Source organism: Suricata suricatta, chromosome 5, assembly GCF_006229205.1.
Source record: "Suricata suricatta isolate VVHF042 chromosome 5, meerkat_22Aug2017_6uvM2_HiC, whole genome shotgun sequence".
In the NCBI taxonomy this organism is placed as follows: domain Eukaryota; kingdom Metazoa; phylum Chordata; class Mammalia; order Carnivora; family Herpestidae; genus Suricata; species Suricata suricatta.
In genome coordinates, this window is record NC_043704.1 from 5,141,114 (window position 1) to 5,169,030 (window position 27,917).

At 49.6% G+C, this 27,917-nt stretch overlaps 2 protein-coding genes and 1 pseudogene across 10 annotated transcripts in view; 2 read left to right on the top strand and 1 right to left on the bottom strand.

Moving 5' to 3' along the window:
* Positions 1 to 5,017: 5,017 nt before the first annotated feature.
* On the top strand, positions 5,018 to 27,779 carry GET1 (guided entry of tail-anchored proteins factor 1). 7 transcript variants are annotated; one of them, XR_003908452.1, is made up of 8 exons: positions 5,147 to 5,384; positions 15,600 to 15,765; positions 16,842 to 16,909; positions 17,496 to 17,664; positions 18,406 to 18,520; positions 20,061 to 20,181; positions 26,293 to 26,493; positions 27,464 to 27,779. XR_003908452.1 is itself a non-coding variant. In XM_029938926.1 (7 exons), the coding sequence occupies exons 2-7, from the start codon at positions 15,600 to 15,602 to the stop codon at positions 20,649 to 20,651; spliced, it is 807 nt and encodes a 268-aa protein (XP_029794786.1). In that variant the 5' UTR covers positions 5,018 to 5,083; the 3' UTR covers positions 20,652 to 21,019. The 7 variants fall into 7 exon arrangements, 6 of the variants coding, with proteins under 6 accessions (XP_029794786.1, XP_029794783.1, XP_029794788.1 ...); XM_029938926.1 differs by lacking the exons at positions 5,147 to 5,384; positions 26,293 to 26,493; positions 27,464 to 27,779 and adding exons at positions 5,018 to 5,083; positions 20,484 to 21,019; XM_029938923.1 differs by lacking the exons at positions 26,293 to 26,493; positions 27,464 to 27,779 and adding an exon at positions 20,484 to 21,019 and having other exon boundaries at positions 5,155 to 5,384.
* LOC115293061 lies at positions 6,573 to 6,648 on the top strand (annotated as a pseudogene).
* LCA5L (lebercilin LCA5 like) overlaps positions 25,226 to 27,917 on the bottom strand; it is a 39,650-nt gene continuing 36,958 nt past the window's right edge. For all 3 annotated transcript variants that reach the window (XM_029938921.1, XM_029938922.1, XM_029938920.1), the window contains exon 10: positions 25,226 to 26,009. In XM_029938921.1, coding sequence (XP_029794781.1) covers positions 25,342 to 26,009 — 668 coding nt within the window. In that variant the 3' untranslated portion in view covers positions 25,226 to 25,341. The remainder of the gene's footprint in view (positions 26,010 to 27,917) is intronic.

Below are 27,917 nucleotides of genomic sequence, written 5' to 3' on the forward strand. Positions count from 1 at the left end.
TCTGTCTCCCTCTCGCTCTCAAAAATAAATAAAAACATTAAAAAATAAAAGAATATTGTTCTATAAATGTTTATTTGATGTCAGACAAGCTTGTATTATCTTTGTTGCAATTTGGCAGGCAAAAAATGGCTTAAAATGATGGTTGATTTTGTCTGTCTCATGAAGTTTTCTTGGGTAACCGTCACAAGCAATTAGGTAAAATAAATTAAAAGATTTATAGCTTTTAAAATCTTTGGTAACCTGAAACTTTGAGGTTTTGCTAAGTGAAACGATAAATTGGGTTGAATTTATTGGATATCTAAGTCTTTGCCAAATAAGACAAAATTCTAAAGCACTGATTACTGCATGCATGTTTGTTCGCTTTTGCCTTCTTATTGCAGAGAAATTGGGGATACTTGGGTCTGTTGTAAACATGCTTTGTGTTTTATTGAAAGTTGGACAATTTAAAAAATTTCCTAAAATTATGAAATGTATTCATACATTTCTGACCTTAAGTACTCTAGTGTGACTGTGCACAATTGGTTACTACAGTTTTTACTAGAAATTAAGTTTTCTAAGCATTAAGAATTCTGACAAATGTAATTGAGACTTCTAGAAAGTGATAAAGACAGCACCTCTGTATGTAAGGAAAGTAAGATGTGATTTTAATAAGAAAAGTGTGAGGAAAGGGAATACATTTTGGTTGAGGGAAAGGAAAGTAATTCTGTCTTAAGATGAGACTAGTTATTGAGAGAGAGAAGGCTTAGGACAAAAATCTGGTGTAGGTTTGTGAAGGTAAAATCCTTGGAAAAAGAATTTTATGCATGGTCAGGACTAATTAAGGTTAAAATGAATTAATTTTAAAAGTAAATTGATATAAAATTGAAATATGGCCTTTATCTCTGTTAAAAAGACAAAGTTTTCTTGGATTATTGATCTACTCTTGATAAGAAATTGTTAAAATTTTTCTTATCTGCCCGCCCTCTCCTGCCCCCTCCCAGTCACCCAGCCATAGTTGCTAGGTTTTGTCTTTATCAGGTCTTTGATTACTTAACAAATTTAAGGTTTCTCAGTATTAAAAGGAGCTCAGTTTTGCTAACAACGAAGTAACCTTTTGTATTTGCCTTTGGAATCTCTTATTGCCATCTTGGTTAAATATGTAATTAAATATCAAGTAGTGTAATGATCTGCGATCCTACTTAGGCATGCACGTCAAAACCTACTAAGCTTTTTAACAAAATTGCCAAGATTCTAATTGTAAATGAAGTCCTTTTGCCTAATTAGCCTTGCTCATTTGATGTGTGAAGTTACACGGGATGCATTGTCAAACAAATGGTAAACGTTCTTAGTCCATGTTGTAGGGGTAGATGCCGTCACTGTCTCGGACATTTTATAAAATTTCTAAAGTTCTCATGTGTCCTGGTATAAGGTCATCACTTGACATTCTATTATTGACACGTTGTGAATCGCCAAGATGACTGGGTATGGCTGGCAGCTGCATTATAACGACGTCTCCTCACATCCTTCACCATGTTCCTTTTGAGTCTTTTTACCATTTTTAGTTATTGTTCTGATGCTCTTGGAAATGTGTTTCGACTTCAAGGAGATTCATGACAAGGACCTTTTGACGAACACCAGGTGTCTGATGTCTCTGAATGAATAAAACAGCTGAGCAAGAATTTCCAGAACTAGTGGGGAAGCTGCAGTCAAGCAGAGGAAGAATGACTAACATGAGGCTGAATGAATTGAGGAGGAGGATTCTGGTTTTTATGGCTCTTATTGGAAACCTTACTGGATCTCTAATGTTTGCTCTTCCAGATTTGAGGAAAGCTTTTCTCTTAAGATATGTATGACTTACAGAAATATGATAAAATATACTTTTGTGAACAGGTTGAAATATGTATCTTTTCTCTCTCCCTGAAATCTCCAAATTTCAGAAACTCTCAGTGAGTTTTCTTTCTTTCAGGGCAGTTATAACTGTTTGGATAAAATCACTAAAAATCTGTTCTCGGAACAGGACACCATTGGAAACATTGGTTATTTGATGAAGGCTTTGACTGGAATGTCATATTTGAGAGAGACGTGCATAGACTCAGATATGACCAGGCAGCTTTAAGGAGCGAAGGTTGACTTTATGAAGCATGGAGCCATTAAGCCCCTTGGAAACTGGCCTGGTACGTTGCTTACAGAATTCCCAGCAGCCTTACCAGGTGAGTAAAGAAAGTCACTTCCTAGCAGGTGCAGGAACCCCCGGATATTTTGGGGGACCGCGAGAGGATGCATTCACCCAAATCTACAGATATTGCAGGCAAATCTGAGAGCAAGAATTTAGCTTGGCTTCTGGTCTTGAGACATTGTTAGAAGTTCAATCTAAAATTCCTTATAGGGGCGCCTGGGTGGCTCAGTTGGTTAAGCGGCTGACTTCAGCTCAGGTCATGATCTCACAGTTCGTGGGTTCAAGCCCCATGTCCGGTTCTGTGCTGACAGCTCAGAGCCTGAAGCCTGTTTCAGATTCTGTGTCTTCCTCTTTCTCTGCCCCTCCCCCACTCATGCTCTGTCTCTGTCTCAAAAATAAATAAAACTATATGGGGCGCCTGGGTGGGTCAGTTGGTTGAGCGTCCAGCTTTAGCTCAGGTCATGATCTCATGGTTCATGGGTTCGAGTCCCGTGTCGGGCTCTGTGCTGACAGCCTGGAGCCTGCTTTGGATTATCTGTCTCCCTCTCTCTCTGGCCCTCCTCTGCTCATACTCTGTCTCTCTCTATCAAAAATAAATAAATGTTAAAAAAAAACTTTAAAAATACTGTTAAAAGAAACCCAAAATGCACAGCTCTCCTCATCTGTGGAAAATCATTAGAGTCTTATAACTTATATAAATGTTCAATTATTGCATTGGTACTCAAACTTATGGCCAACTAAACTAATTTCAATGTCATAATGAATAGAAACTATTGTAAATACCACCAGAGTTCTTCCCATTGGTGGAAGGTGTGACTAATTAGGCAATGATTCTTATTGGATTCCAATATCTACTGACATCTATGAATTCAGGAACACTATATGGTTAGGCCCTAAACAACAAATGAGCCCTGAATTCACTCCAACGTGGCCTATAATGGCTATGCCTATACAAACTAACATCTGGCATATGGGAAAAGGAAGATTTTGTTGGGAAGGTTTACAAAACACCTCTGTAATACTCCTCAATCTGTTTTGTAACCAGAGTACATCAAAACAATACTGCTATATAAGGTAATACTGGCTTTGTATCTCAAATAGAATTGCCTGCTTCTAACAAAAATTAAAGGGATACTGATATTGATGATGAAATGTTTGGGGAGATAGCATTGCAGCCACCACAGATATAATATCTATGGAAACTAATTGGCCAGAGAAATTGTTACATATAATAACAATTTACTTACCATTTTAAGCCAATCAGCCCAAACACATCACAAAGCACAAATAAGTATAGATAAAGGAAATAGATACTCAAATTAATTCAGAATTACAAAATACTTGTCATGGATTTTTGGGATTATTTTCTTTCTAATACTGTAGTCCCCATTGGTTGCTTCAAATATTATGTAAAATGTTTTTAGAGTTTATTTATTTTGAAAGAGAAATAGATAGTGCAAGTGGGGGAGGAGCAGAGAGAGAGGGAAAGAGAGAATCCCAAGCAGGCTCTGTACTGCCAGTGCAGAGCTGATGTGGGGCTGGAACTCACAAAACCGCAAGATCATGACCTGAGCCAAAATCAAGAGTCAGAGGCTTATCCAACTGAGCCATCCAGGCCCCTCTGCTTCAAATGTTATTAATTGGATTTTTATTGCTATTTCTTTGTTTATGCTATGAATGTTACAAAAATGCAAAAGCAAAAGTTCATCACAAAGCACACATACAATGTTTGCACTACAATTGTATCTCACTAAAAAAATATATGTATCGATTGTAATATTCCCTATTAAAGGACATACTATTGACCCCTCCAACATACACTCCTAGGTGACTTAAATTGAACCTAAAATTCAGTGGCATGAATGACCCTGGGAAGATAAGCAATCATTCTGGCATTGTGGGACAACATAACGATCAGTGCTTTCTGTTGAAAGATTATAGATCAAAAGGGGGAAATGAGAAAAACTCTCAAAAGGCCTGGTATAGAAGGGATGCTGTTAGATTTCCTTCTCAGTCAACATGACTGTATATAAACTTTGTTCAAACCAAAAGCCTGATTTATGGCCCTTGACCCGTGTATCATACCTCTGCTTTGGGAAGAGCAGCCTGAGGGAAAACCGCCTTCTCCTTAAGATATCCATCACGACTCCAGCTCCAGCTCCCGGCATTCCTTTGTGATAAAACTCAAGATTTCTTTTTATATGCTAATCTGTAATCTCTTGCTTGTGCAAGATGTGGGAAAGTATATAAACCTGTAAAAACCGATCATTCTCCAGAGCACTCTCTTCCCTATGAAGAGCAGATTTCCCAAGCAACTGTCCTCACTTGGGCTCTAAGAAAACTTGCTTACTTTTAGAGAATCTAAAAGGTTTGTTCATTTTGCGAGGCCAATAGAACCAAAGCTCCTTGATTCATTTGATTAGAATTGATTCTCAAAATCCAACCTTGGCAGAAGGGGCAGCTAAGCATCTTTTGCTTTACCTCCCATATAAATATGAAGTAGGGTTATTTTGCAGTAAAACTTCTCTTCACCTAAACTTCCAGTTATTACGGGCTGATTGTAAACAGTACCCTCTGATTAATACTGTTTAGGTACGCAGCTTTGTAAATTGTTTAGATTTATTTCACTGTTTTGTTTTAAAATGTAAACTCAAGGCATTTTACATATAATTACAAAGCGTTTCTTTTTACAGTTATTTGCTACAATAATTATGATAGTTTTCCATTTTTGGAAAGGCTTATTTTATAAAATTATCTAGGAATGAAAGCGACTCAATTTAAAGAAAGTACTCGTTACGTAATAATAAGTGGTTCGCAGCCACAGCAAAACTAGAGACAAGGGCAGCCGGACCACCAGAGGCTGTGAAACTGCGTCGGGGGGATGCTGGGAAGGTGCCGAAAGGCTACGGAAGCCCGAAAGGCCAAGAAGTAAGCTGGAAAGCGTTCACCTGGACCTAGAGGAAAAGAGGACTCCGCCCCCTCGCGGAGTTCGGCGCAGTGCGCAGGCGCGGCGGCGCCCCTCAGAGGTCGCTGGGTTTGTTTGCGCAGGCGCCCGTGAGGGCGTGGGCGCCGGCGTGATCCCCATGGAGTTACCTTAGCGGAGTCGGCACCTGCGGGAACTTCGGGGATGAGTGCCGAGGAGGCCGACCGCTGGGCGTGGCTGCTGGTGCTCAGCTTCGTGTTTGGGTGCAATGTCCTCAGGATCCTCCTCCCGTCTTTCTCCTCCTTCGTAAGTGGCTGGCAGGCTGGCCTTCCAGGGGGCCAGTGGGTCTCCGCCATAGTCCCGGGGAGCCCGGCGTAGACACGGGTGTATGGGGTCCCAGACCGACCGCGTGGGGGCCGGAGAGGCATCTCGGTTGGGCTATTCGGCTTTAAGATTTTTTTTTTTAAGTTGGTAGCGTCTAAAAGTTGCAAGGCTTTACCCCCGAACCCGGATTTCTGGTAACACTTGGCCACGTTTTCACGAGGCCGCAGCTCTCAGACTGGGCGTTCTCAGTGCTCCTCTGCCAGCCGGTTGACCCCCGGTCCCTGTGGGCATCACCGCAGCCCTCGCGGCTAGGGGGCCGGTGCCTGTCGCGGCATGGACTCCAGGGTTTCCCGGAGGGCCTGGCCCTTCCGTGCATGTGGTGCCAGGGCCAGCTGTGCCAGGTCCCCATATGGAAGGCTCTCCGGGTGCAGCAGCCCCTGTTCTTGGGGGTGGGAGGCAGTGTAGATGCTTTCTGTGCTCAAGGGAGCAAAGGGCCCTGGGGTGCAGGTCTCCGCCGTGCGTTTTGCGCTAGGTATGAGTTACCTCGTGGCCAGTCGTCCGGGCTTCTGTAAGAGCTGCTGCTGTGTGATGTGAATGTCACCGCCTCTCCCCTTACCGGCAGAGGAGGAGTATGACTCAGAGGATCCAGGGGTTGCACTGTGTCCTCCAGTTCGGGACTGCGGGGGCGGAGGCTGATCCTTGGGTTGTGATTCTCCTAGTTTTTGTCCCTCTGCCTGTTGGAGCTTGAATAGAGGTTTGGTGGCAAGTTTGAGGGCAGGTGTGTGGGAAACAGGGAGCTGTTTCCTGGGGAAGGGCGCCCTCTTTGTGTCCACGGCGGGAGCGAGGGCTGTCTGACCTCAAAGACGGGGTGCAAGCATCGTGGCATTATTCTGGGGAACGCAGTTCTGTCCTGACTTAAATTGGCGGTGTGTGGAGGGTGGTGAGGTGGAATTGATGACTAGGCAGGATTTCTACCTTCTTTCTTCTGCCAGCATTCACTGAGTGCCTGTTTTCCTAAAACTCTGTGCCGGGACTTGACCCCCTGCTTTGTCCTAAGGCATACGGAAGTCTCTCTAAACCTTTCAATCCCTTCAGAATCCATCCTGATACTGCCTAGACTTTAGGTGATGTCCCACGTACCTAACATTGCATAATAGTGGTCGCTTGGGCAGCACGATACAGAGATGATTAGCATGGCCCCTGCTCAAGGATGACGTTCCATATTTTTGAGAAGTGCTGATGCATAGGGGCACATGTACCCCACTGTTCATAGAGGCACTTTCAACAATAGCCAAATCATGGAGAGAGCCTAAATGTCCATCAGCTGATGAGTGGATCAAGAAGATGTGGTTTCTATATAAAATGGAATACTACATGGCCATGAGAAGGAATAAAATCTGCCCATTTGTAGCAACATGGATGGATCTCGAAGGTGTCCTGCTAAGTGAAATAAATCAGGCAGAGAAGGACAGATACCATGTGTTTTCACTCAGAGGTCTAAGAGGAGAAACCTGACAGAGGACCAGGGGGAGGAGAAGTGGGGAAAGAAAGGGAGAGGGAGGGAGGCAAATCATGAGAGACTCTTGAATACTGAAAGCAAACTGAGGGCTGAAGAAAGAGGAGGAAAGGGGAAGGGAGGTGATGGTCATGGAGGGGAGCACTTGTGGGGAAGAGCACTGGGTGTTCTGTGGAAACCAACTTGACAATAAACTATTAATTTAAAAAATTGCATAATAGACCCATGAAGACCTGGCTTCTGCCCATCTTTTTTTCCTTTTTTTTTTTTTTTTTTTTTATGTTTGAGTGAGTGAGAGAGAGAGACACTGTGGGAGCAGGGGAGAGGCAGAGAGACGCAGGGACAGAATCCGTAGCAGGCTACAGGCTATGAGCTGTCAGTACAGAGCCCTACGTGGGGCTCAAACTCAATGAGCTGTGAGATTATGAGCTGAGCAGAAGTTGGACACGCAACCGATTGAGCCACCCAGGCACCCCTTTTTCCTTTCTATTAAAAAATTGTGGGGAAATACACGTAAGATTTACCATGTTGATCATTTTTAGGTGTGGAGTTCGGTGGCATGAAGTAAATCACATTGTTGTGCAACCATCACCAGCATCCATCTCTAGGAATTTTCCATCTTGCTAAACTGAAGCTCCGCCCATTCGGCAGTTAGGTCCCGAGCCCCTTTCCCCTCAACCCTGGCAATCACAGTTCTCTTTTCTGTCTCTATGAATTTGCCCGCTCTGGTTACTTCGTGTGGGCTAAATCGCGCAGTATTTTCCCTTTTGTGCCTGGTTTATGTAATTCAGCATGTCTTTTTTAAAAGAAAATTTTAAAGTGTGTTTTAAATTTATTTTTGAGAGAGAGAGAGTGTGTGAGCAGGGGTGGGGCAGAGAGAGAGGGAGACACAGAATCCAAAGCAGGCTTCAGGCTCTGAGCTGTCAGCACAGAGCTCCATGCGGGGCTCGAACCCACGAACCATGAGATCGTGACCTGAGCCGAAGTCAGACACTCAACTGACTGAGCCACCCAGGCGCCCCATTCAGCAAAATGTCTTTAAAGGCTCTCCCTGTTGTAGCATGTGCTAGGCTACCCTTCCTTCCTTTTTAAGGCTGAATAATATTTCATTTTATGCATAGACCACATTTTGGTTGTCTGTTCATCTTTTGATAGACGTGAGGGTTGTTTCCACCTTTTGGCTCTTGTGAATAATGCCGATGGAACACTGATGCACAAATCCTCGTTAGAGTCTCTGCTGTCAGTACTTGTATCTGGAAGTGGAATTTCTGGATCATATGCTAATTCCATTTTCAGTTTTTTGAGAAACTGCCAAACGGTTTTCCGTAGCCGCTACACCGTTTTGCTTCCTCACCAGCAATGTACAAGGTTCTAATTTTCCCACAATTTCCAACATTTTCTATTTACTGTCTGGTTTTTATTTATTTGTTTATTTAATTATTTATTTTTTACTTTTTTGAAATTTATTTTTTTTCCTTTCACAGTTTATTGTCAACTTGGTTTCCATATAACACCCAGCACTCACCCCAGCAAGTGCCCTCCTCCATGCCCATCACCGCTTTTCCCCTCTCCTCCTCCCCCATCAGCCCTCAGTTTCTTCTCAGTATTCAAGAGTCTCTCAAGGTTTACCTCCCTCCCTCTCCCCAGCTGTTTTTCCCCTTACCCTCCCCCATGGTCCTCTGTTAAGTTTCTTCTGTTCCACTTATGAGTGCAAACATATGGTATCTGTCCTTCTCCGCGTGACTTATTTTGCTCAGCATGACACCCTCGAGGTCCATCCACGTTGCTACAAATGGCCAGATTTCATGCTTTCGTAGTACCATGCAGGACTCCATTGTATAGATAAACCACATCTGCTTGATCCATTCAGTTGACGGAGCTTTTAAAGCAAACACATTTGTTCTCCTTTTTTCCATCATTACACCAGGCTGACCAAACATGCCGGCAAGAAAAACAAAACGCTGGGGCTCCTGGGTGGTTCAGTCGGTTAAGCTGGTTTTGTTTTTAAAATAGCCATCCTAAATGGATGTGAGGTGGCATCTCACTGGTTTTGATTTGCATTTTCCTGATAAGTAGATCGAACAACATTTCGTATGCTTACAGGCCATCCATATATCTTCTTTGGAGAAATGTCTATTCAAGTCCTTTGTCCACTTAAAATTTTATTTCTTTATTTTTATTCTTTTTAAATTTTTAATGTTTTTATTTATTTTTGAGAGAGAGAGAGAGAGACAGCATGAGCAGGGGAGGGTCAGAGAGAGAGGGAGACATAGAATCCAAAGCAGCCTCCAGGCTCTGAGCTGTCAGCACAGAGCCCGACGCGGGGCTCAAACCCACAAACCTTGAGATCATGACCTGAGCCGAAGCCTGACGCTTAACTGACTGAGCCACCCAGGCGCCCCTTAAAATTTTTTTTAATGTTTGTTTATTTTTGAGAAAGAAAGACAGAGTGTGAAGGGTGGGAAGGGGCAGAGAGAGAGGGAGACACAGAATCTGAAGCAGGCTCCAGGCTCCAAGTTGTCAGCACAGAGCCCTTGAACTCGTGAGCTGTGAGATCATGACCTGAGCCCAAGTCAGATGGTTAACTTAACTGACTGAGCCAACCAGGTGCCCCTGTCCCCTTTTTAATGGGCCTTCAGGAGCTGTCCCTAGGGGAAGGGCATCCTCTGTAGGCCCACAGCAAAGGAGTGAATGGTCATTTGGTTGTTTTTAAAAAGATTTTTAAAATGTTTTTTTATTTATTTTTGAGAGACAGACAGAGACAGCATGAGCAGCGGAGGTTCAGAGAGAGAGAGAGAGGGAGACACAGAATCCGAAGCAGCTCCAGGCTCTGAGCTGTCAGCACAGAGGCCGACATCGGGCTCAAACCCGCGAACCGTGAGATCATGACCTGAGCGGAAGCCAGACGCTCAACCGACTGAGCCCCCCAGTCGCGCAGGTCATTTGTTGTTGTTGTTGTTGAGTGAGGCGTTGTTTGTATGCTGTGGATTAAACCACTTATGAGATATACGATCTGTGCGTGTTTTCTCCCATTCTGTGGGTTGTTTGCCCGTCTTTCTCGCAGTGTCACCTCGCTTCCTCTTCTGTACGTCATCGCTGTGGGAGCCATATGAAACTAATCTAAATTGCTCAAAAAGGCTGTGTTGGTTTTGTGCTCCTCTGTGAATTGTTCATGATTTCCCATAGTGGAGGGGGAAAGAGGAGTGCGTGTTTGCGGTGTGGCAGCAGCTAGAGGTGAGACGTCGTCACCTCAGGCTCCTTAACCAAGCTTCCACCAAACGCGGGCCTGCAGCTAGCGCATGCGCACCCATGACGCTGCAGTCCAGACGCGCGTGAGGCGTGTGGCCGTGTTCGCTCATCATTTAGAGGAACGAGCGCTGGGTTTGCCTTTGGACCCGTGTTCACATCCTGTGCTGCTTCCCGCGGGGTGTGTGGCCTCTCTAACTGCAAATCTGTTAGTTTTCCTAAACCTGTTTTCCCTTGGTTTTGCGCTATTTGTCAGGGTTGTAATTATCCTAGCAGAGTACAGCCCTTATTTTTGGTGTTCAGAACAGGGAAGAGTAATGAGATTTGTACCGCCTGGTCGCTGGGTTTGTGGTGTGGGTCAGCGTAAAGCTAGAAGAAATGCTTTGGTCGTGGGTCGGGTTAAGTGCTGTTCTTTCACGACCGTTAGAGACCGCCTATTACAGGCCCTGTTGGACGACGTTAGTAGGAAAGACTCGAAGATTCAGAAAGATTCATCAGGAATGGGCCATATCCTCATACTTCCGCTTACTGCCTTCCCTGCAGTGTTTTGGAAGCATTTTCCACCCAGCCAGAAGCAAAGGAAGGGCAGGCCGATTGAGGCCCTATAGGCACTCAGGTATCACAAGTCCTCTGCCTCGCACAGCCTGGCGAGGTCCCGGGAGGGGGTCTCAGCTGACTTCTGGCGCGGAGGAGGGTGCCTGGATGGGGATACCCAGTCCCGGCTGTTGACTTGGTTGGCATTTCCTGAGAGTTCTCTCTCGCCCTCAAGCTGCTCACAGGACATATGGATGGCAGCGCCTGGTTCCTATAGTAGGTGACCCAGGACTTTGTTCAGCCAAAGGCAGAGGAAGAGGTGGACAAAGACGCCCCCTCGAGCACCAACTCTGTGCGGGTGTAGGGAGGTGCACTGCGCAGGCGCCTCAGGACTGACCCTGGCATTGGCTGGGAGAACTCCCGGTGAGCTACGTGTACTGCGCAAGCGCCCAGGGAATGCCGATGAGGGGCGGGGTGTAGGGAGGTGTAGTGCGCAGGCGCCCCAGGTCTGTTGCGGCGGAGGGCGGGGTGTGGAGGGGCGCATTGCGCAGGCGCCGCAGGTCACCGTGGCCGCTCAGCGCGGGCGTCCCCACCCCCTCCTTACCGGGTTCCCCATTTGCTGACCCTGGGCACCGGCCCAGCATAGGCTGCTCCCCTGGGACTTGGTTTGTGGGGCTGACTGCCGTTTTTATAATTGATGATTTTGAAATGGCCTTCATTTCCTGCTCTAAGAAGTGGCCTCCTCCGTTTCCCTTTAGGGGCCCAGGCCACCGAGGCGAGGGCCAGACACCGCAGGACCTGCAGCTGTAGGTGCCTTCGTGAGACCCACCTTTCTGAGGAGCATGGTCACCTAACGAGTGCCTGTTGTAGACCATTCGTGAGGGTGGCCCCCAGGTGTTAGTTGTGGGGGCGCTGGGGGTTGGGTGCGCAGGGGCGGCCTTGTGGATGGGGTCGTCCCTGTGCGGGGGGCCAGTGCTGTGAGGAGGGATCCCAGCCGGGGAGCCCTGGCCCTGGCCGAGGGTGGCATGTGGGGCTGTTTTGGGTCCGCAGTTTCATGGGGGCCTTGGGAATTTATCAGGATGAAAAGTGTGTCACTTGTATTAGGGACACATCTGAGTGCGCAACCCCAGCATGTCATCCTCTAGTGCCCCCTGTATTCCAGGAGGGAGGAGCCTTTGGGACTTAAATGTCATTATGCATTGATTAATTTTCAGATGGGTCCGGTCTAGGGAGGTGCCAGCCAGTGAGTGGGAGAGTGGGGTTTCAGTCTAGCCCGGTGTGACCTCCAAGTTCAAGCCCTAGCACTTTGTTGGGAAGGGAGTGTGGAACTTGGGTGGACCTGAGGGTGAGTCTGGTAGGACGCTGTGAGCTCATGCAGGCTGGCGGCCAGCATCTGGGGGACGAGGGTGGTGAGAAAGTTTGGTTCTGTCCTCATCTTCTCCCAAGATTCTCCTACTGCCTGCCGTCTTTTTATTTTTTTTAATGCTTTATTTATTTTTGAGAGAGAGTCAGCGTGAGCAGAGAAGGGTCAGAGAGAGAGGGAGACACAGAAACCTAAGACAGGCCCCAGGCTCTGAGCTAGCTGTCAGCATAGAGCCCCACACGGGGCTCGAACCCATGAACCATGAGATCATGACCTGAGCTGAAGTCCACGCTCAACTGACTGAGCCACCCAGGTGCCCCTGCCTGTCATCTTAATAACTCATTTTCTGCTTGAGAATCCTTTGTAGACCCGTCTCCAGGTCTTTGTAAAGCTATGCCCCTCACAGCTTATCTGTTTCCATCAAGTGGGAGGCTTAATGTTCTGGAAGGTGCTTTTGAATACGTAAGGAGGACAGGGGTTCATTTAAAAAAAATAATATTCAAAACACTAAAGTTCAAATCTCATTAAATGTTGTAATTCATACTTCTAGTACATTTTAGCTGCTTGTTATAGGGAGGTCTTGGGTTAATGTTGGTAACTATTTGCAAACTTAAACACTTCCAGATAGTTCTGTGTACTTGGAGATGTAATTTATCCATTTACTCCCCAAGCATTAGAATTGTCAGATTTAACCACAAAACTCTGCACGTCTCCGAAAGCTCATTTTCCCCACCCTTGCTCACCTAGTCCAGAGTAAAAAACACCTTTGACTTTTTCAATTTGTAATTTTCTTGTGTACTCTCTGTACTACTAAGTAATGTGTTTGTGCTTCTATTTCTTCTTTTGAAGATCTAGTTTTATAGGTGAGGCTTATTGATGTGTTATTTGTATTTAGTGAAATTCACGTTTCCTAGGTAGGTGGGCAATTGAGGTTTTGTGCCCTTATTCAGTAGGGTAACCACCATCACAAGATAATATCTCTATCACTCAAAAATCTTTCTTGTCCGTTTCTTGATTTATTACGTTTAAATATCTATAGACTGTTTGCTCTTAAAGGTGATTCTGTGATTTTCTTATTTTTTAAAAAAATTTATATTTGAGAGATAGAGACAGTGTGATCAGGGAGGGACAGTGAGAGAGGGAGACACGGAATCTGAAGCAGGCTCCAGGCTCTGAGCTGTCCGTACAGAGTCCAACACGGGACTTGAACTCTGTGAACTGTGAGATCATGACCTGAGCCGAAGCCGGACGCTTAACCGACTGAGCCACCCAGGCGCCCCATTCTGTGATTTCCTTAAGAAAATTTAGCCCGTTCCTGTTTTCCTCTCCAGAGTGGATCAGGTTGGAGATGTCCTTTAGTTAGGGTGTTGGCTCGTGGTCAGGCCGGGGCGGAGGGTATGAGGACAGAGCCGGGTTCGAAGACCCCTCCTCTCGGCCGGAGGCCTGCAGGAAGCTGCGCGGTAGCAAACACACTTTGCTTTGTGCTCGTGCCCTCGAGAGATGTCTCATGTCCCTGCGAGAAGGACTTCATTGCGCAGGCTCCCCGGAGGCCCGTGACAGGGCGTGGCCCCGGGTCTCCGTCTGAAGAGTTGCCCTCTGGTGCAGAGGGGAGCGGAAGCTGGAGGGACGAGCTCCTTGTGTGCGCTTGCCCTGTACGCTTCACTTGTTATCTTCTTTCCTTTTTGTTTGTTTGTTTGTTTGTTTTTGAGAGAGACCGTGCCAGCGGGGGAGGGGCAGAGAATTCCAACCACGCTCTGTACCATCAGATCAGAGCCTGATGACGGGCCCAAACTTACCATCTGTGGGATCGTGACTTGAGCCGAAATCAAGAGTTGAGGTAGACGGAGCCACCCAGGCGCTCCTCGTTCATCCTTTTTTACATTAAAGCATTTAAAAATTTTTGAAACAAACATGCAGGAAAGTTACGCATGCAGTATAAAGAACTGATCCTGTTTCCTGAGCCATTTGAAATCAAGCTGTCAAGCTGAGCCCCTGCATTTCCGGGTACGTTAGTGTATAAACAGATGCCTTGTCCACCACACAGCCACCAGGGACCTTCCTACTCTCCTTCCTGGTTTCACTCCTCCCAACCGAGGTCCTTTGCGGCAAAAGGACCCTGGTCAGCATCATGCGCCGCACATACTTGTCACGCCTCTTTGGTCTTCACGGCTGACTTTTCTGCAGAGGACCAGGCCAGTGAGTTTGCAGAATGCCTGCCTTTGAACATCCTTGTCCGATGTCACAGAAGGGATGCAGTGTTCTCGTTGTATCTCATCTGGTGCCGTTGACTTTGAAATCGGGATGTTCACTCTCCACTTGGGGTCGGCCCCCCGGGATTTCTCGGGTCCTGGGGCAACCTTGCTGTCAGGAGATCCAGGCCTGTCTTGACTGCTGCCTGGCACCACCTGGTGGCCCTTCTCTCTGGTCCCAGGGTTCCCTGGGGCAAGTGTCCCCGCAGTTGTGTGTGTGGGAGGGGGGCATTTGACTTCTGTGCACATGAGTGATCTGGGTCGCCATGTCCCAGTCAGTCCCATGTGGGGCCTGGCTCTTGGAGGTGCCTTTTCACAAACATTTACGTCTATATTTCTCCATCTACAGAAAACTGCAAGTTCACACCCTTGTTTCCAATTTTTTTTTTTTTTAGAGAGAGAGCAAGAACTGGGGAGGGGCAGAGAGAGAGAGGGAGACATAGAATTCAAAGTAGCTCTAGCCTCTGAGTTGTCATCACTGAGCCCGATGTGGGGCTTGAACCCACAGACTGTGAGATCATGACCTGAGCCGAAGTCGGATGTTCAACCGACTGAGCCACCCAGGTGTCCCTCCGATTTTAATTCAACACTGCAGGATTCATTCTGGTTCTTTTCCTGATCATGGTTCTAATCCCCTTTTCTGATAGTGAGACAACTAGATTCCGTTATTTTCATTATGGCTGCTGTATTTGATTAATGCTTTGTACCTCCCATCCTCGCTGCCGCCTCCTGACCCCAGCCCCCATGCCTGCTCCCCCCCAGCCCCCTTGCCTTCCAGCCCCTCTTGGGCTCTGATCGCGTTTGGCTGGGCGCTCCCCTCTTACCCCGTATGCCTCCTGCGCTCACTCCTATGCCAGGCCACCCTTTCTTGGAGACTCCTGTAGCACCACGATTGGCTCTGTCCCACTTGCCAAGGTGCCCCTCTGTGGAGTGCCCTCCTCCTGCAGGGCCACACCCTCCTCACTAGGACCCCAAACCTCCCCTTCCTCTGCCTACTTAAGAGGATGTGTGCTGCTTGTCACCTGAATGGCACAATTTCACAGTTAGAGTGAAAGACATGTACATCAGTACCGAGTGCTCCCTGAGTATATTTGCAAAGGAAATGTCTAACTTGAATAGTGATCCACATGAGACTTGAGTTTTTGTCTTTGTGGTGGTTGCCGGGGCCGAGGCTGGCCGTGTGGGTAAGGGGCTGCGTGCCCAGCTGAGGCCACAGTGGGTGGTGGAGGAGGTGGGGGAGAAGGTGCACCGTGTGGAGCGGCGGTGACCCCCGCTGTCCCCTCCGCCAGATGTCAAGGGTGCTGCAGAAGGACGCCGAGCAGGAGTCGCAGATGAGAGCGGAGATCCAGGATATGAAGCAAGAGCTCTCCACGGTCAACATGATGGATGAGTTCGCCAGATACGCCCGGCTGGAGAGGAGGATCAACAAGATGACGGATAAGCTTAAGACTCACGGTACCGGGGTTCGTGGTCGTGGGGAGGCTTTAGGAGCGCTGGTTGATGGGGCATCTTTATATGAAGATGCGCAGAGTGGGTTTTGATTAATAGATGTTCTAAACGTTGGACGGAATGTTTAAGTTGTCTGGAAGAAATCCAGCAATAATTACTACTTTCTCATTTGCGCCTGAACCTTTGCTTCCTAAACACAGAAGCAACTAACGTCTTCTGAGTTTGTCTTCATTTTCTGTAGGTAGACGTTTTCAAATTCAATACTTTTTGAGATAAGCCTGGAAGAAATGTCATAGTGGATTCCCAAGGGCTTTCGTGACCACTAAAACATGCCCAGCAGTGTCCTTACCCGGGTATAGGCTTCAGGGTCGGGATTCGGTCTTCACTGCTGCTTTTGCCACCGTCCCAAGCAGTGTCCTGTGAGGACATTTTTCACCGGTGTGCTGGGTGAGGGGGATGTCTCCAAGGCCAGTGAGACATGTGGAGGGCCCGCCCAGGCCCAGGACTAGCCAGGCTCCCACTTCCGGATTAGTGTGCTGTGTAGACAGGCCTGGGCAGCAAACGTAGTCTTCTTGGTAACTGGTAAGTGCACTGTTAAAGGGATCTCTGATGTGGATGGGTAGTTATAAGTGTTTTCAAAGTTAAAGCTTCAAGTCTTATAGTCTTTGTGTGATTCTGTTCCAACTAATGGCATAACGTGGCTTTTAAGAAATTCTGTTTTATATTTCCTTTTTTGTTCAATGTTAGAGAGCGTGCACACAAGTGAGGGAGGAGCAAAGAGAGAAAGAGGGAAATAGAATCTGAAGCAGGCTCCAGGCTCCGAGCTATCAGCACAGAGCCCGGTCTAGGGCTCGAACCCACAAACGGGAGATCCTGACCTGAGCTGAAGTCAAGAGTCGGATGTCTGACTGAGTCAGCCAGGCAACCCTCTGTTTTATATTTTCTAAATACACTGAGCGAATGTTATACAACATGATTAGAAAACATTTTGTAAAAGGAAAGTAACATTTCTGGTGTATTGGAGTATGTTCTTCATTTTTCAGGACTGATGATAATGATCTCATGCTTTGTTTTCCCTTCAGTGAAAGCTCGGACAGCCCAGTTGGCCAAGATCAAGTGGGTTATCAGTGTCGCCTTCTATGTATTGCAGGTAAGTACCCTGCGGTGCCCTGGGGTCATGAGGGTGGAGGGTGGACTGGCCCCCGCCCTGGGGGCTCTGCAGCCCAGGATTTGGGTGTGAGAAGTCAGGCTTCTCCACTCGCTGCTGCTGCTGTGCCGGGTGATCTGCCAGCACGGACCCGAGCTCTGTGGATTTAAGTTAGACTCAAAGGCGGCCTTTCTCTCTATTTTATTTTATTTTATTTATTTATTTATTTATTTTGAAATTTTTAAATGTTTTATTTATTTTTGAGACAGGGACAGAGCATGAGTGGGGAGGGGCAGAGAGAGAGGGAGACACAGAATCTGAAGCAGGCTCCAGGCTCTGAGCTGTCAGCACAGAGCCCAACGTGGGGCTCGAACCCACACACCGTGAGATCATGATCTGAGCCGAAGCTGGAAGCTGGATGCTTAACCGACTGAGCCACCCAGGCGCCCCTCATTTTGTTATTTTAGATTCCACATGTGAGCGAAATGATACAGTATTTGTCTTTCTCTAACTTATTTCATGTAGGTGCATCCGTGTTGTTGCAAATGGCAATACCTAATCTTTTTATTTCATTTTTTTACGTGGGGAGCCCGTGGGGAAGCGAGAGCACCTTATCCACACGTGGTATTTTGTGGGGGTGCCGGTCCGGGTCACTGGCGGTCACGCGGTGTGCGGGGGTGGACGTGCCCGTCCGCTGTCCGGGCGGGGAGCCCACCGTCCTCACGAAGCCCAGCCCAGGGAGCGCCAGCTGCTGGAGGGTGAGAAGGGTCCCGGGCAGCCTTGCCCGTGGGTGTGCCGCGTCCGCGCGAGGGCTGCTCTCGGTGAGCCGTGGGTGTCAGCGCCACCCGTGCTCCTCGTGGGGGAAGGACGCGGGGCAGCCCGCAGAGCCCCGCTTGTCCGGGTACTGGTACTCAGTACTCGTCCTGAGGCGTCGTCACTTCCACGCTGGCAGGCATCAGGCCAGAGGCCCTCTTTGGTGGCCACGCACTGAGTGGCTGACTCAGGGCCACCGCGTGGGGGAAGACAGCCTGCCCCCCTGTGGACTCACGGGGCTCCCCCGCCACACAGAGGCCAGCGCCGCGTGTGGTGGGGGAAGGCTCGGACCGGACGGAGATCGCTTTTGTCACTAATCGGGTGTCTTTGTCATACTCTGGCTACTTAAAGGAGATGCTCAACGAGAACAGAACCCCTTCGTTCTGGGAGCCCTGGGGTAGTTCATCAGCTAATTTAGTAGTGTGTATTTATCCTTCAGTTTAAGGCCACCCCACCTGGCCGCAGTGTGAGCCGATGTCCTGCTAACGAGTCTCACTAGTCACTACGCCAGGGTGCCCCAGTGGAGCTGAGTGTGTGCCGCCGGGTCTGTTTCCCCCGAGGGCGGGTTGATGGGGCTTGAGCTCATCCGTCCAGAGAGTCTCCTCAGAACGTTTGCAGGTTTCTCGTCTTCTGTGGTCGTTGGTTGTGCGGCCGCCCGGCCCCGCTCACTGCCGGTGTCCCCGCAGGCTGCCCTGATGGTGTCGCTCATCTGGAAGTACTACTCTGTCCCTGTGGCCGTGGTGCCGAGCAAGTGGATAACTCCGCTGGACCGCCTGGTGGCCTTCCCTACCAGAGTAGCAGGTAGGAGTTTTCTGGAAATCCTTGAGGGAGAATACGGCCGTGCGGGGTACGAGGTGAAGTGACCCCACTTGTCCGTTCACTAGCGAGCGGCGCCGTGTGTCTGGGCCTCACACCAGGCCCGGCGAGGTCGCCTGCGGCGGCCGTGTCACGACACGTTCAGCAGGAGCTGGAGCCCAGTCCAGTCTACTCGCCGAGTCGGGTCCGCTCCTCGAGGCTGATCCCTGTTCGCCCAAACGCCGGCCTCTGTCCCTGGCTTCCGGGACCGGTGTTAGTTCCTCACACTTGGCGTCTCGCCAGCAGTTCCTGCGGTCGGCCATCCTTTTATGTTCAAGGAGTAATGGTCCTTTGGATGTTACAAGTCGTGCGTGTAAGAAAATACAAGGCCTGTAAGCATAAGAATTTTAGAGCCATCTCAGAGGCCATAGATGTCTTCTCTTCACTTTGTGGTCTACTTTCCCCGTCTTACCGTCCGCTTTTTTTACACCGTTAAGGTCCTCTGGCACATCACACTTTGGTCCCTCTTCTGCTTTTTCCTGTAAACCCTCTCCCGTATCAGTACACGTTTTAAGGAGTTTTGAACAACTGCTCTTCATTTAAAGGTGCCCTAATTTGCTAATTTCTTTATGAAAAGACACGTATTTAGGTCCTAATTTTTTACCGTCGAGAAAACTGCTGCAGCACGCAGCCTCTGGGTGTGATTGGTGCTCGTGCTGGGAGTAATTCACCGAGTGGAGAGGAATGACTGTTTCCCAAAGGTTCCGGTTCACCACATCCTCCTCCCTCTGCTCTTCTACCCGCCAGCGCCCCTCCGCCTGTGGGCACTGCCCGTGGGCCCGTGGGCAGCTGGGCAGGAGAGCACGGGCCCAGGCGTCGGGGGCCGTCGGCCGCTCTGCGGCCTGCATTCTGGTCTCTTCGCTGTCAACTGGGCACAGGCGGCATGGGTAGACGTTGGTTAGTTTATAACGGTGTTTGGAGAAGGAAAAACAAACGGTCTTACAGAGTGGTTTTATAACTTCCTATCATAAATAACAACACGCACGTCTGGCGGGAAAGAACGTCACATCGCTGCCAGTTCTCTGTAATTCTTTTTTTTTCAAGATATTAGGAGTAGACTATTAAAAAAATTTTTTTAAATATATTTTATTTATTTTTGAGAGACAGAGAGGGACAGCGTGAGCAGGGGAGGGTCAGAGAGAGAGGGAGACACAGAATCTGAAGCAGGCTCCAGGCTTCAAGCTGTCAGCACAGAGCCCGACGCGGGGCTCGGACCCACGAACCATGAGATCTTGACCTGAGCTGAAGGCAGATGCTTAACTGACTGAGCCACCCAGGCGCCCCTGTGTAATTCTTGTTTAATGAGGAAGGCCGCCCTGTGGATCAGTAGGTCTGATGAACTTGAGTCCAGGAGGCCCAGGCCGAGGTTCCCCTAGCCTGGTGCTGCGGAGTTAGAATCGGATCCCTGTGAATTGGAGGGCACAGAGGCCGGAGGTCCGGGCAGAACCGCTGGCATGCTCTCTGATGTGGCTTTCTTGGTTTCTAGGCGGCGTCGGCATCACCTGCTGGATTTTAGTCTGCAACAAAGTCGTGGCCATCGTGCTGCACCCCTTCAGCTGAGAGCCCGACGAGTCCGGCTGGACGCTGCGAACGGTGGATTTTCGCTTGTAGGTTAAACACCTGATACTATTTTTTTCTTTTAAAGGAAACAAAAGCACACAGGCTAGGGTTTTTGCGTTGACTGCGTTTGTTCTCAGATTTTATGTGATACGAGAGGCATGGCCCTGTGCCCGGGTCGCTGAGCCAGGCCAGCAGTGCCGCACATCCGTCGGGAGAAGGGCTGGCGTGGGCGTCCGCACGCGTGACGTGGGGTTTGCCCTGTTGACGGGTTTTAAAGGGCACGTTGCCAACTGGGAAGTCGGTTTTCTCGCTTAAGTACTTTAAAGACTTTGTGCTGTTTTTGACCCAGATTAGAAAGCAGAGGAATTGTAACGCCCCCGCTGGGACTGGAGCCTCCTGTTGTGCTGCTCAGAGTGACACTAACCGGCGTCGCGTGTGTGTTTTTCTTCCTCCGTTTAAAATGTCCTGCGTTGGGCGAGCCTTTGTATCGTATTATCTACTTATTCGAAGCTGTTAGTTTTTCATTACCGTGTTTGTAAATGTATTCCTGAGATCGTAATGCATTGTTTTATTCTTGACTTGTGTGTTTTAGGTTTAAAACGTTTCAAATGAAGTGTGTTGTATAAGCATTTAATATTTATGCTCTGTGGAATGGAACAAACTTCAAAAACTAGGAGTTCTGATTAAATTAATTTGAGTGGATACATTTTAAAAAACACTTCTTTACTGTTCTTTTTTTTAATTTTGTAATTGACATGTAACGTATTTGTTTCATGAGTACAACGTAGTGATTTTGCACTTGTACACACTGTGACATGATCCGCACAGCGAGTCTAGTTTCTCCGTGTAAAACACTTTTTTATAATTAAAGGTTTTGCAAGGGCTTGTGCGACTTTTCCTTCCTTATGGCCACTTACTTGCTATGACCAGTTTGTACATGTGACAGGTGACAGCAGTCTTTGTTTACTCAGTTGGCCATAGCACCTTAAAACTAATTCTGAGGGCGCCTGGGTGGCTCAGTCGGTTAACCCTCCGACTTTGGCTCAGGTCATGATCTCACGGTTTGTGGGTTCGAGCCCCGCGTCAGGCTGTGTGCTGACCGCTCAGAGCCTGGAGCTGCTTCAGATTCTGTGTCTCCCTCTCTCTCTACCCCTCCCCTGCTTAAGCTCTGTCTCAAAAATAAACAAACATTAAAAAAAAAAAAGTCTGGGAAATTTCCCTGAATATTTAAAAAAAAAACTAATTCTGTCACTGGTTTTTAAAAGGTAATATTTGGGGGTGTTTGGGTGGCTTAGTCGGTTAAGCGTCTGGCTTCGGCCCAGGTCATGATCACATGGTTTGTGGGTTCGAGCCCCGCGTCAGGCTCTGTGCTGACAGCTCAGAGCCTGGAGCCTGCTTCAGATTCTGTGTCTCCCTTTCTCTCTGCCCCTCCCCTGCTCGTGCTCTCTCAAAAATATACAAAACGTTAAAAAAATAAAAGGTAATATTTGTATTCCTGAGTTCCCTAATGATCTGACAAGTAGCCCGTTGTTATTTCTGCGGATTGTCCGGGGAAAAGCCCGTGTGCCCGGGCGCTCTCCTGGACGTCTCCAGTGGGGCAGGTTCCCCGTCTCGGTGCTCCAGACCCCCAGCCCCAGGCTCGCTCACCGCTCACAGAAAGGATGGGCGGCGGCACCGGGCAGCATTTCTAGCAAAAGCATCGGAGGCTGTGTTTTGGGCACCGAGGAGGAGAGGCCTGCCTGACGAGGCGAAGACGGGCCACAGGGGAGCCCAGGCGTGGAGGCGGGGTGTGCGGATCAGCGGGCGGCCGGGCACGGTGTGCAGGGGACACGCTTGGACCACTAGTCCGTGCTCAGTCTCCCTGCCGAGACCCATGTGTGTCCCCTAAAGGCCCGTTCGTTCGGTGAATACTCGAGAATGTTGACCAGCGTCACTGAGGCTGGGGGACAGACGTGCGATCCCCGAGGGGCCCGTTGCACACGCGGGACTGGCGTGGGAAGGTCGGGTCAGGGACGCATACACGGCCTCCGTGTTTTACAGCGTCGTGGGTTTTCAAGAAGTGTATTTGTTTTTAGGTGGGTGATAAACGTGGGACTGGCTTCAGGAGACCCGAGGGTGCAGTGAGGGTCTCCTGACCCGTGACAGTCCGTCAGCCCAGTTTCCGTTTTCTGCCGTCAGCCAGTTGTTAGACTCTCCCAGCGATAGTCCACGTGTGTATGAATATCGAGGGGCGCGTTTTTTAAATTACAAAAGTAATCCCTAAAAAAATAGTAACTGCTGCCTAAAAAAAAAAAACAGGGGCGCCTGGGCGGCTCAGTTGGTGAAACGTCTGACTTCGGCTCAGGTCATGGTCTCGCGGTTTGTGGGTCTGAGCCCCGCGTTGGGCTCTGTGCTGACAGCTCAGAGCCTGGAGCCGACCTCGGATTCTGTGTCTCCCTCTCTCTCCGACCCTCCCCTGCTCGTGCTCTGTCTCTGTCTCTCAAAAATGTTAAAAATTCTTCATAAAAATAAACAAACATTAAAAACGTTAAAAACAAAACCAGCTTTCTGTGGGGATTTCTTGAGGCCTGGGTTAAGGACAGGGTTTTCCAGAGACCGTTAGCATTTCTGTCGCCCTCTTTAAACTTAAGATCCTCTAGTGTTCAGGCTTCCCAGGAGGAGGGCGCACTGGCTGCGGAGTCTCAGAGTCTAAGCTCCTCCAGGTCCTGCAGGCCAGAGCCCGGGGTGTCCCAGCCCTTGTCCCACGGAGGGGCTCCTGGCAGGCCCCCGAGGGCGGGCGACTGTCCCCCGGGTTTTGTCCGGAGGCTCAGTTCTCCAGTTTTGGCAAATGCCTTAGGCAAGGGCTAGCTTCCCTCTCTGGGTACTTCCACATCGCGTTTATCGTGTTTATCAGCTGAGCCACCGAGATGAAAATTGAAAACATGTTTGTTAGAACCGGGGTAACGTTAGCTTGCTTAAGTGGGGACGCCGGAGGACCTTGTCTGCCAGACTACACGAGTGGCTCTCTTGTTTCTATTTTAAAATCTTTTTTTCCTGTTGATTCTAGAAGATGTTCATTGTAGAAATTCATAGTAGAAAATACACTAAAGTAAAAAAGAAATAAAAAGAAAACACACTAAAGTGCATTTAAAAGTCGGCCACAATTGGGGCACTTGGGTGACTCAGTTGGTTAAGCGTCTGACTTGAGCTCCGGTCATGGTCCTGTGGTTCATGAGTTCGAGCCCCACGTCGGGCTCTGTGCTGACAGCCTGCTTCGGATTCTGTGTGTCCCTCTCTCTCTGGCCCTCCCCTGCTTGTGCTCTGTCTCTCTCAAAAAAAAAAAAAAGTCAGCCACAATTTCATTCTTCAGAAATAAAAAGTTAGCATTTTATTACCCTGTAACCTTTCCTATGCATAATTTTTAAAAAATGCATATTTGTTTTGAGAGCGAGAGAGAGGGAGAGACAGAATCCCAAGCAGGCTCCAGTCCCTGAGCTGTCAACTCAGCTCAGCGTGGGGCTTGAACTCATGAACTGTGAGATCATGACCTGAGCTGAAAGCAGGAGTTAACCGACAGGACCACCCAGGTGCCCTTGTGCAGAATGTTTTAAACAATTAAGATGACCAGAAAGCAATAGGCTTGGATTGTATTTGTATTAAATAGTTTCCTACAGAAGGACTTTTGGAAGCTCTGATTTAAAGTGTTCATTTAAGCCTGTATTGTGGGTCGGCATGAGAAGAGAGCCCTGGGGAAGGTCGGCATCTGCTGTCAGGTAAGTAGACCGCGTAACAGGGCAGATGACGCCGCGCACCATTTTTAAGTCTTTTTAGTAAATTCCCCAGATTTCAGAGCCCGGCATTTATATCAACCGACCTGCATTTGTCTGTCTCCCTTTTAAGCCTGAGGGAGGGCTGGTTCCCCCTCAGTGTCCCCTCCCTTCTCTGGTCCCCTTTGGGTTTGAATATGACTGTTTTCCCACCATGGCTTTCACTGTCTTTTAAAAGTTTTATTTTACTGTTGTCAATTTTTTTACGTGTTACCACACACTAACCCAAAACCCTCTTCGGAAACAGCCGGTCTCCATTATGAAGAGGTGGCCCTTAGAAACCAGTGAAGGTACGGAAGCCGCTGAGCCCTGGGAGGACAGCCCCCGTCTCGTCCCCGCAGGAGAGGCCGGGTGGCCCCGGCCTGTAGGAGGGAGCGGCCGGCGGGGCGGGCGCTGATTAGGCCCGCACGCTCTTTTGGAACAAGAGTAACAGAAAACAGGCCAAGGTGCAGGGTGCGACCAGCAGGACAGGAAGCAGTGAGTCTCTGGTGTGCGTGAGGTCAGTGTCACCACGAAGGCAGGGAGCACCCAAAAATAGTTTTCATAAAACCACGCTTGGTAATCACTGGGCCTCTTTTACTTTTTTTTTTTTTAAATAGAGTCTTCTGACCACATTGTTCCCTTTCAGAGCTGCGTCTGTGTTTTTTAGTTAAAACACAAGGTGACCGCTGAGAACATTGTTCTACACACGAGAACAATGGTGTTCTAACTTGGTCTTGTGAGCCGTGGAGTCCCATAGAATATTAAAGCTACCTCGGGCGGCTGGGGGCTCAGTCGGTTGAGCGTCCGACTTTGGCTCAGGTCATGATGTCACAGTTCGTGGGTTCGAGTCCTGCACCGAGCTCTGTGCTGACAGCTAGCTCAGAGCCTGGAGCTGCTTCGGATTCTGTGTCTCCCTCTCTCTCTGCCCTTCCCCCGCTCGCACGATCTCTCTCTCTCGCTCAAAAATAAATAATGTTGAAAAAAATTTAAAGCCATGTAATGAATCAGTTTTACAAAAGATAATGGACATGTTTCATTTGTAGGAGGAAAAAAGATATAATTTTGTATTTGAAATGTTCTCATTGGCTAATCACAATGGGTTTTTATTTATTTTTAAATATTTATTTTGAGAGAACAAGCAGGAGCAGGGAAGGGGCAGAGAGGGAGACCAAGAATCCCAAGCAGACTCTGCACTATTAGCAAGGAGCCTGATGCGGGGCATGAACCCACAGACTGTGAGATCATTAACCAACTGAGCCGCCCCAGTAAGGCGCCCCTGGAGTTTTAGAATGAGAACAAAACCTTGGTTATGCAAAGTCAGTTTAATATACTGCAACACACACTCTCTCTCTAACATAAGATTGAAGGCACATGAGAACGAGAATATCAGATCAGAATGTATTAGGATATTGCTTATATTTAAAGAATTATTTTCCTTTGCCCTTCGGTCGGCGAAGATGACTTGATGTTGTTCACCACGGTGACTTTGGAATCTCCGAAAGCGTTGCTGGCGGAGGCCCGACTGGGAGGCGGACGGGGCGCCTTACCGGGGGCAGCCGTGCCAGCCGGGTCATGTTTAAGGGCACAGCCCGACCCAAACAGTTCCTCCATGAGACTGCTTTTCTTCTCCCTGAAGGTGTCTTTCGCTTTTGGTCGGGACGACTTGCCGAAAGAGGGCTCGTATGCGCTTCCAGAAGGTTCTGGTCGCGGCCCCTCGGCGAGCCCGCGGGCCCTGCCCGCGCTGGCCGGGCCCCCGGACGCGGGGAGGCCCAGGTGCAGGTTCTCCGTGGCCGCCGTGAACGAGTACAGCTTCCGCGGCCGGCAGGGCGCTCTGACCTTGGCAGCCGCGCTGTTCTCGGGGCCCCCAGCCGCGTCGCCGACCTGCAGACCTCGGGACATTTCCGTCACGGCGCCGTCTTCCCACGTGTCCTCCCTGTCGGGGTGAGTCTCCTGAACTCCGGGTGGTGGCACCTCTTGTTCTGTCACTAGAGTGACTTCCTGCTCGGGAGCCTTGGTGTTCTCCCCGTGCCTCTCCGTGTCCCCGGGACGTGCTTTCGCTTCCGGGTGGTCCTCTTCCTTCGGGAAATCTGTACACGAGAAGTCGTCTGTTTAGCGATCTTTTTTGTATGTGTATTATTTTAGAGAGAGCGAGCGAGTGGGGAAGTGGCAGAGAGAGCGGGAGATACAGAATCCGAAGCAGCTCCAGGCCCTATGCTGTCAGCACGGAGCCTGACGTGGGGCTCGAACCCAGGAACCGTGTGATTACGACCTGAGCCCGAGCCAGGCCAGCTGAGCCCCCAGGTGCCCCTGTGTGGTGACCTCTAAATCCCGGGTGGCCTGCGTGGCACACTTATTCACATCTCCCGACAGGCACATGAAGTGACAACAGGAGGCGAGGAACCAAACGCATCCAGGGCTAGAACGCGGGGGAAGGTGCCGGTCAGGAGCGTGACGTGCCCGACTGTCCCAGAATGTGCCAGATAAACAGAATCAGGAACCCAAGTTACGAAGGGGGAACCAACAGGAAGTTCTCAGCGGACGTTCGTTGTGACCAGCTGGGTGTCGTGCTGGGTAAGACAATGGGACTGTTTTTGACCCGTCCAAGCTGGCAAGTCATTTCCGGATTCGGTGCGAATCCGGTGAGATTGGAACGTCCGGGTCCCCACTGGTGGGGGTGTCGGTGGGTAACAGCCTTTTCCGGAGGGCGACGTGGTCCACAGCCTCCCTCCTGGGACCGAACGCGATGGACACACCCGGGTAGATGTGAGGGGGGCGCTGCGGCCCGGTTTGGTGGCGGTGGGGCGTCGAGGGTCACGGTTACAGAAACCCTGGCAGGTGCGGTCTGTGGGGTTCTGGGCAGTTGTTACAGAGAACAGGGTGCACCCGCGTGAGCTTCCCGGTCCTCAGCGGGCGCTCAGGAGACCCTGGCCTCCCCTCCCCTCTAACGAGGAGCCGCCGCCGGTTGTGGGGGTGACCGTGGGGACAGTGTCACGTGTGCACAGCGTTGGAGGATTTTCTCGCGTGAACACACAGAAATAAGACTATTCATGTTCATGTGGAAGCTACGAATTCTAGCAGGAGAGATTTTAAGAATGAGCGCTGAGCGAGAGGCCAGCAGACTCTAGATAATTCTAACTAACCTGTGATGCTTGATGCAGATGGGACCGATCTGGGTGAAACTGTTCATTTTTCTGCCCCCACCGCTTCCTAGCCCGGCCTGTCACCTCCCTGCCTGCGTAGGGAGGCTCCTCCGGCCCCTCGGCAGCCCACGGAGGCGGATCTGGTCCCTCCTCCCTGCTGGGCTCCCGGCCCCTCAGAGAGAAGGCCCACGTCCCCAGCACGCCACCAAGCTGTGTCACGTCCGGACTGCCCTCCCCACCCCGTGCCCAGCTGTCCTCCCGGCCGTGGGCTGGTGGCCTGGAAGGCTCTGCTCCGGGGCGCCTGGCCGACTCCTTCCCTGCCCACCCCCCTCTGTTTCATTTCGCTTCGCAGCCTCCCTTCAGGCCCTCACGCCGCCCGCACTCCTTCCTGTTTCCCGCAGCGTCTGTCTCTCCCCGCACGGACGGGCAGGGCGGTCTGTGGTCGCCGCCGCGCCCCCGGTGTCCAGGACCCAGTGCGCGGGATGAGCTCACAGAATATTTGTCAGATGAATTGGATACGCTTCTGAGGAGAACATGAGTTCCCAAAACGGACCAGAAAACAAGTGGAAAACAGACCAGTGACCCCCAGGAGCTGAAAATGGAGCTGTCGGCCTCTGCCCGCTGCACCACACACCTGCCAAGCCTTTGTGCTGCTGAAACGTATTCTGGGGGTGCCTGGGGGCTCAGTGGGTCAGGCGTCTGGCTTCGGCTCGGGTCCTGATCTTACAGTTCGTGGGTTCGAGCCCCATGTTGGGCTCTGTGCTGACAGCTCAGAGCCTGGAGCCTGCTTCAGATTCTGTGTCTCCCTCTCTCTGCCCCTCCCCCACTCACACACACACAAACACACACACACAC

Excerpts from the sequence above, each read along its gene's own strand:
- GET1 (XM_029938923.1), top strand. The coding sequence starts at position 5,283 with ATGAGTGCCGAGGAGGCCGACCGCTGGGCGTGGCTGCTGGTGCTCAGC. Across the intron at positions 5,385-15,599 it reads TCCCGTCTTTCTCCTCCTTC|ATGTCAAGGGTGCTGCAGAA; the intron begins GTAAGTGGCTGG and ends CCCCTCCGCCAG. Across the intron at positions 15,766-16,841 it reads GGATAAGCTTAAGACTCACG|TGAAAGCTCGGACAGCCCAG; the intron begins GTACCGGGGTTC and ends TTTTCCCTTCAG.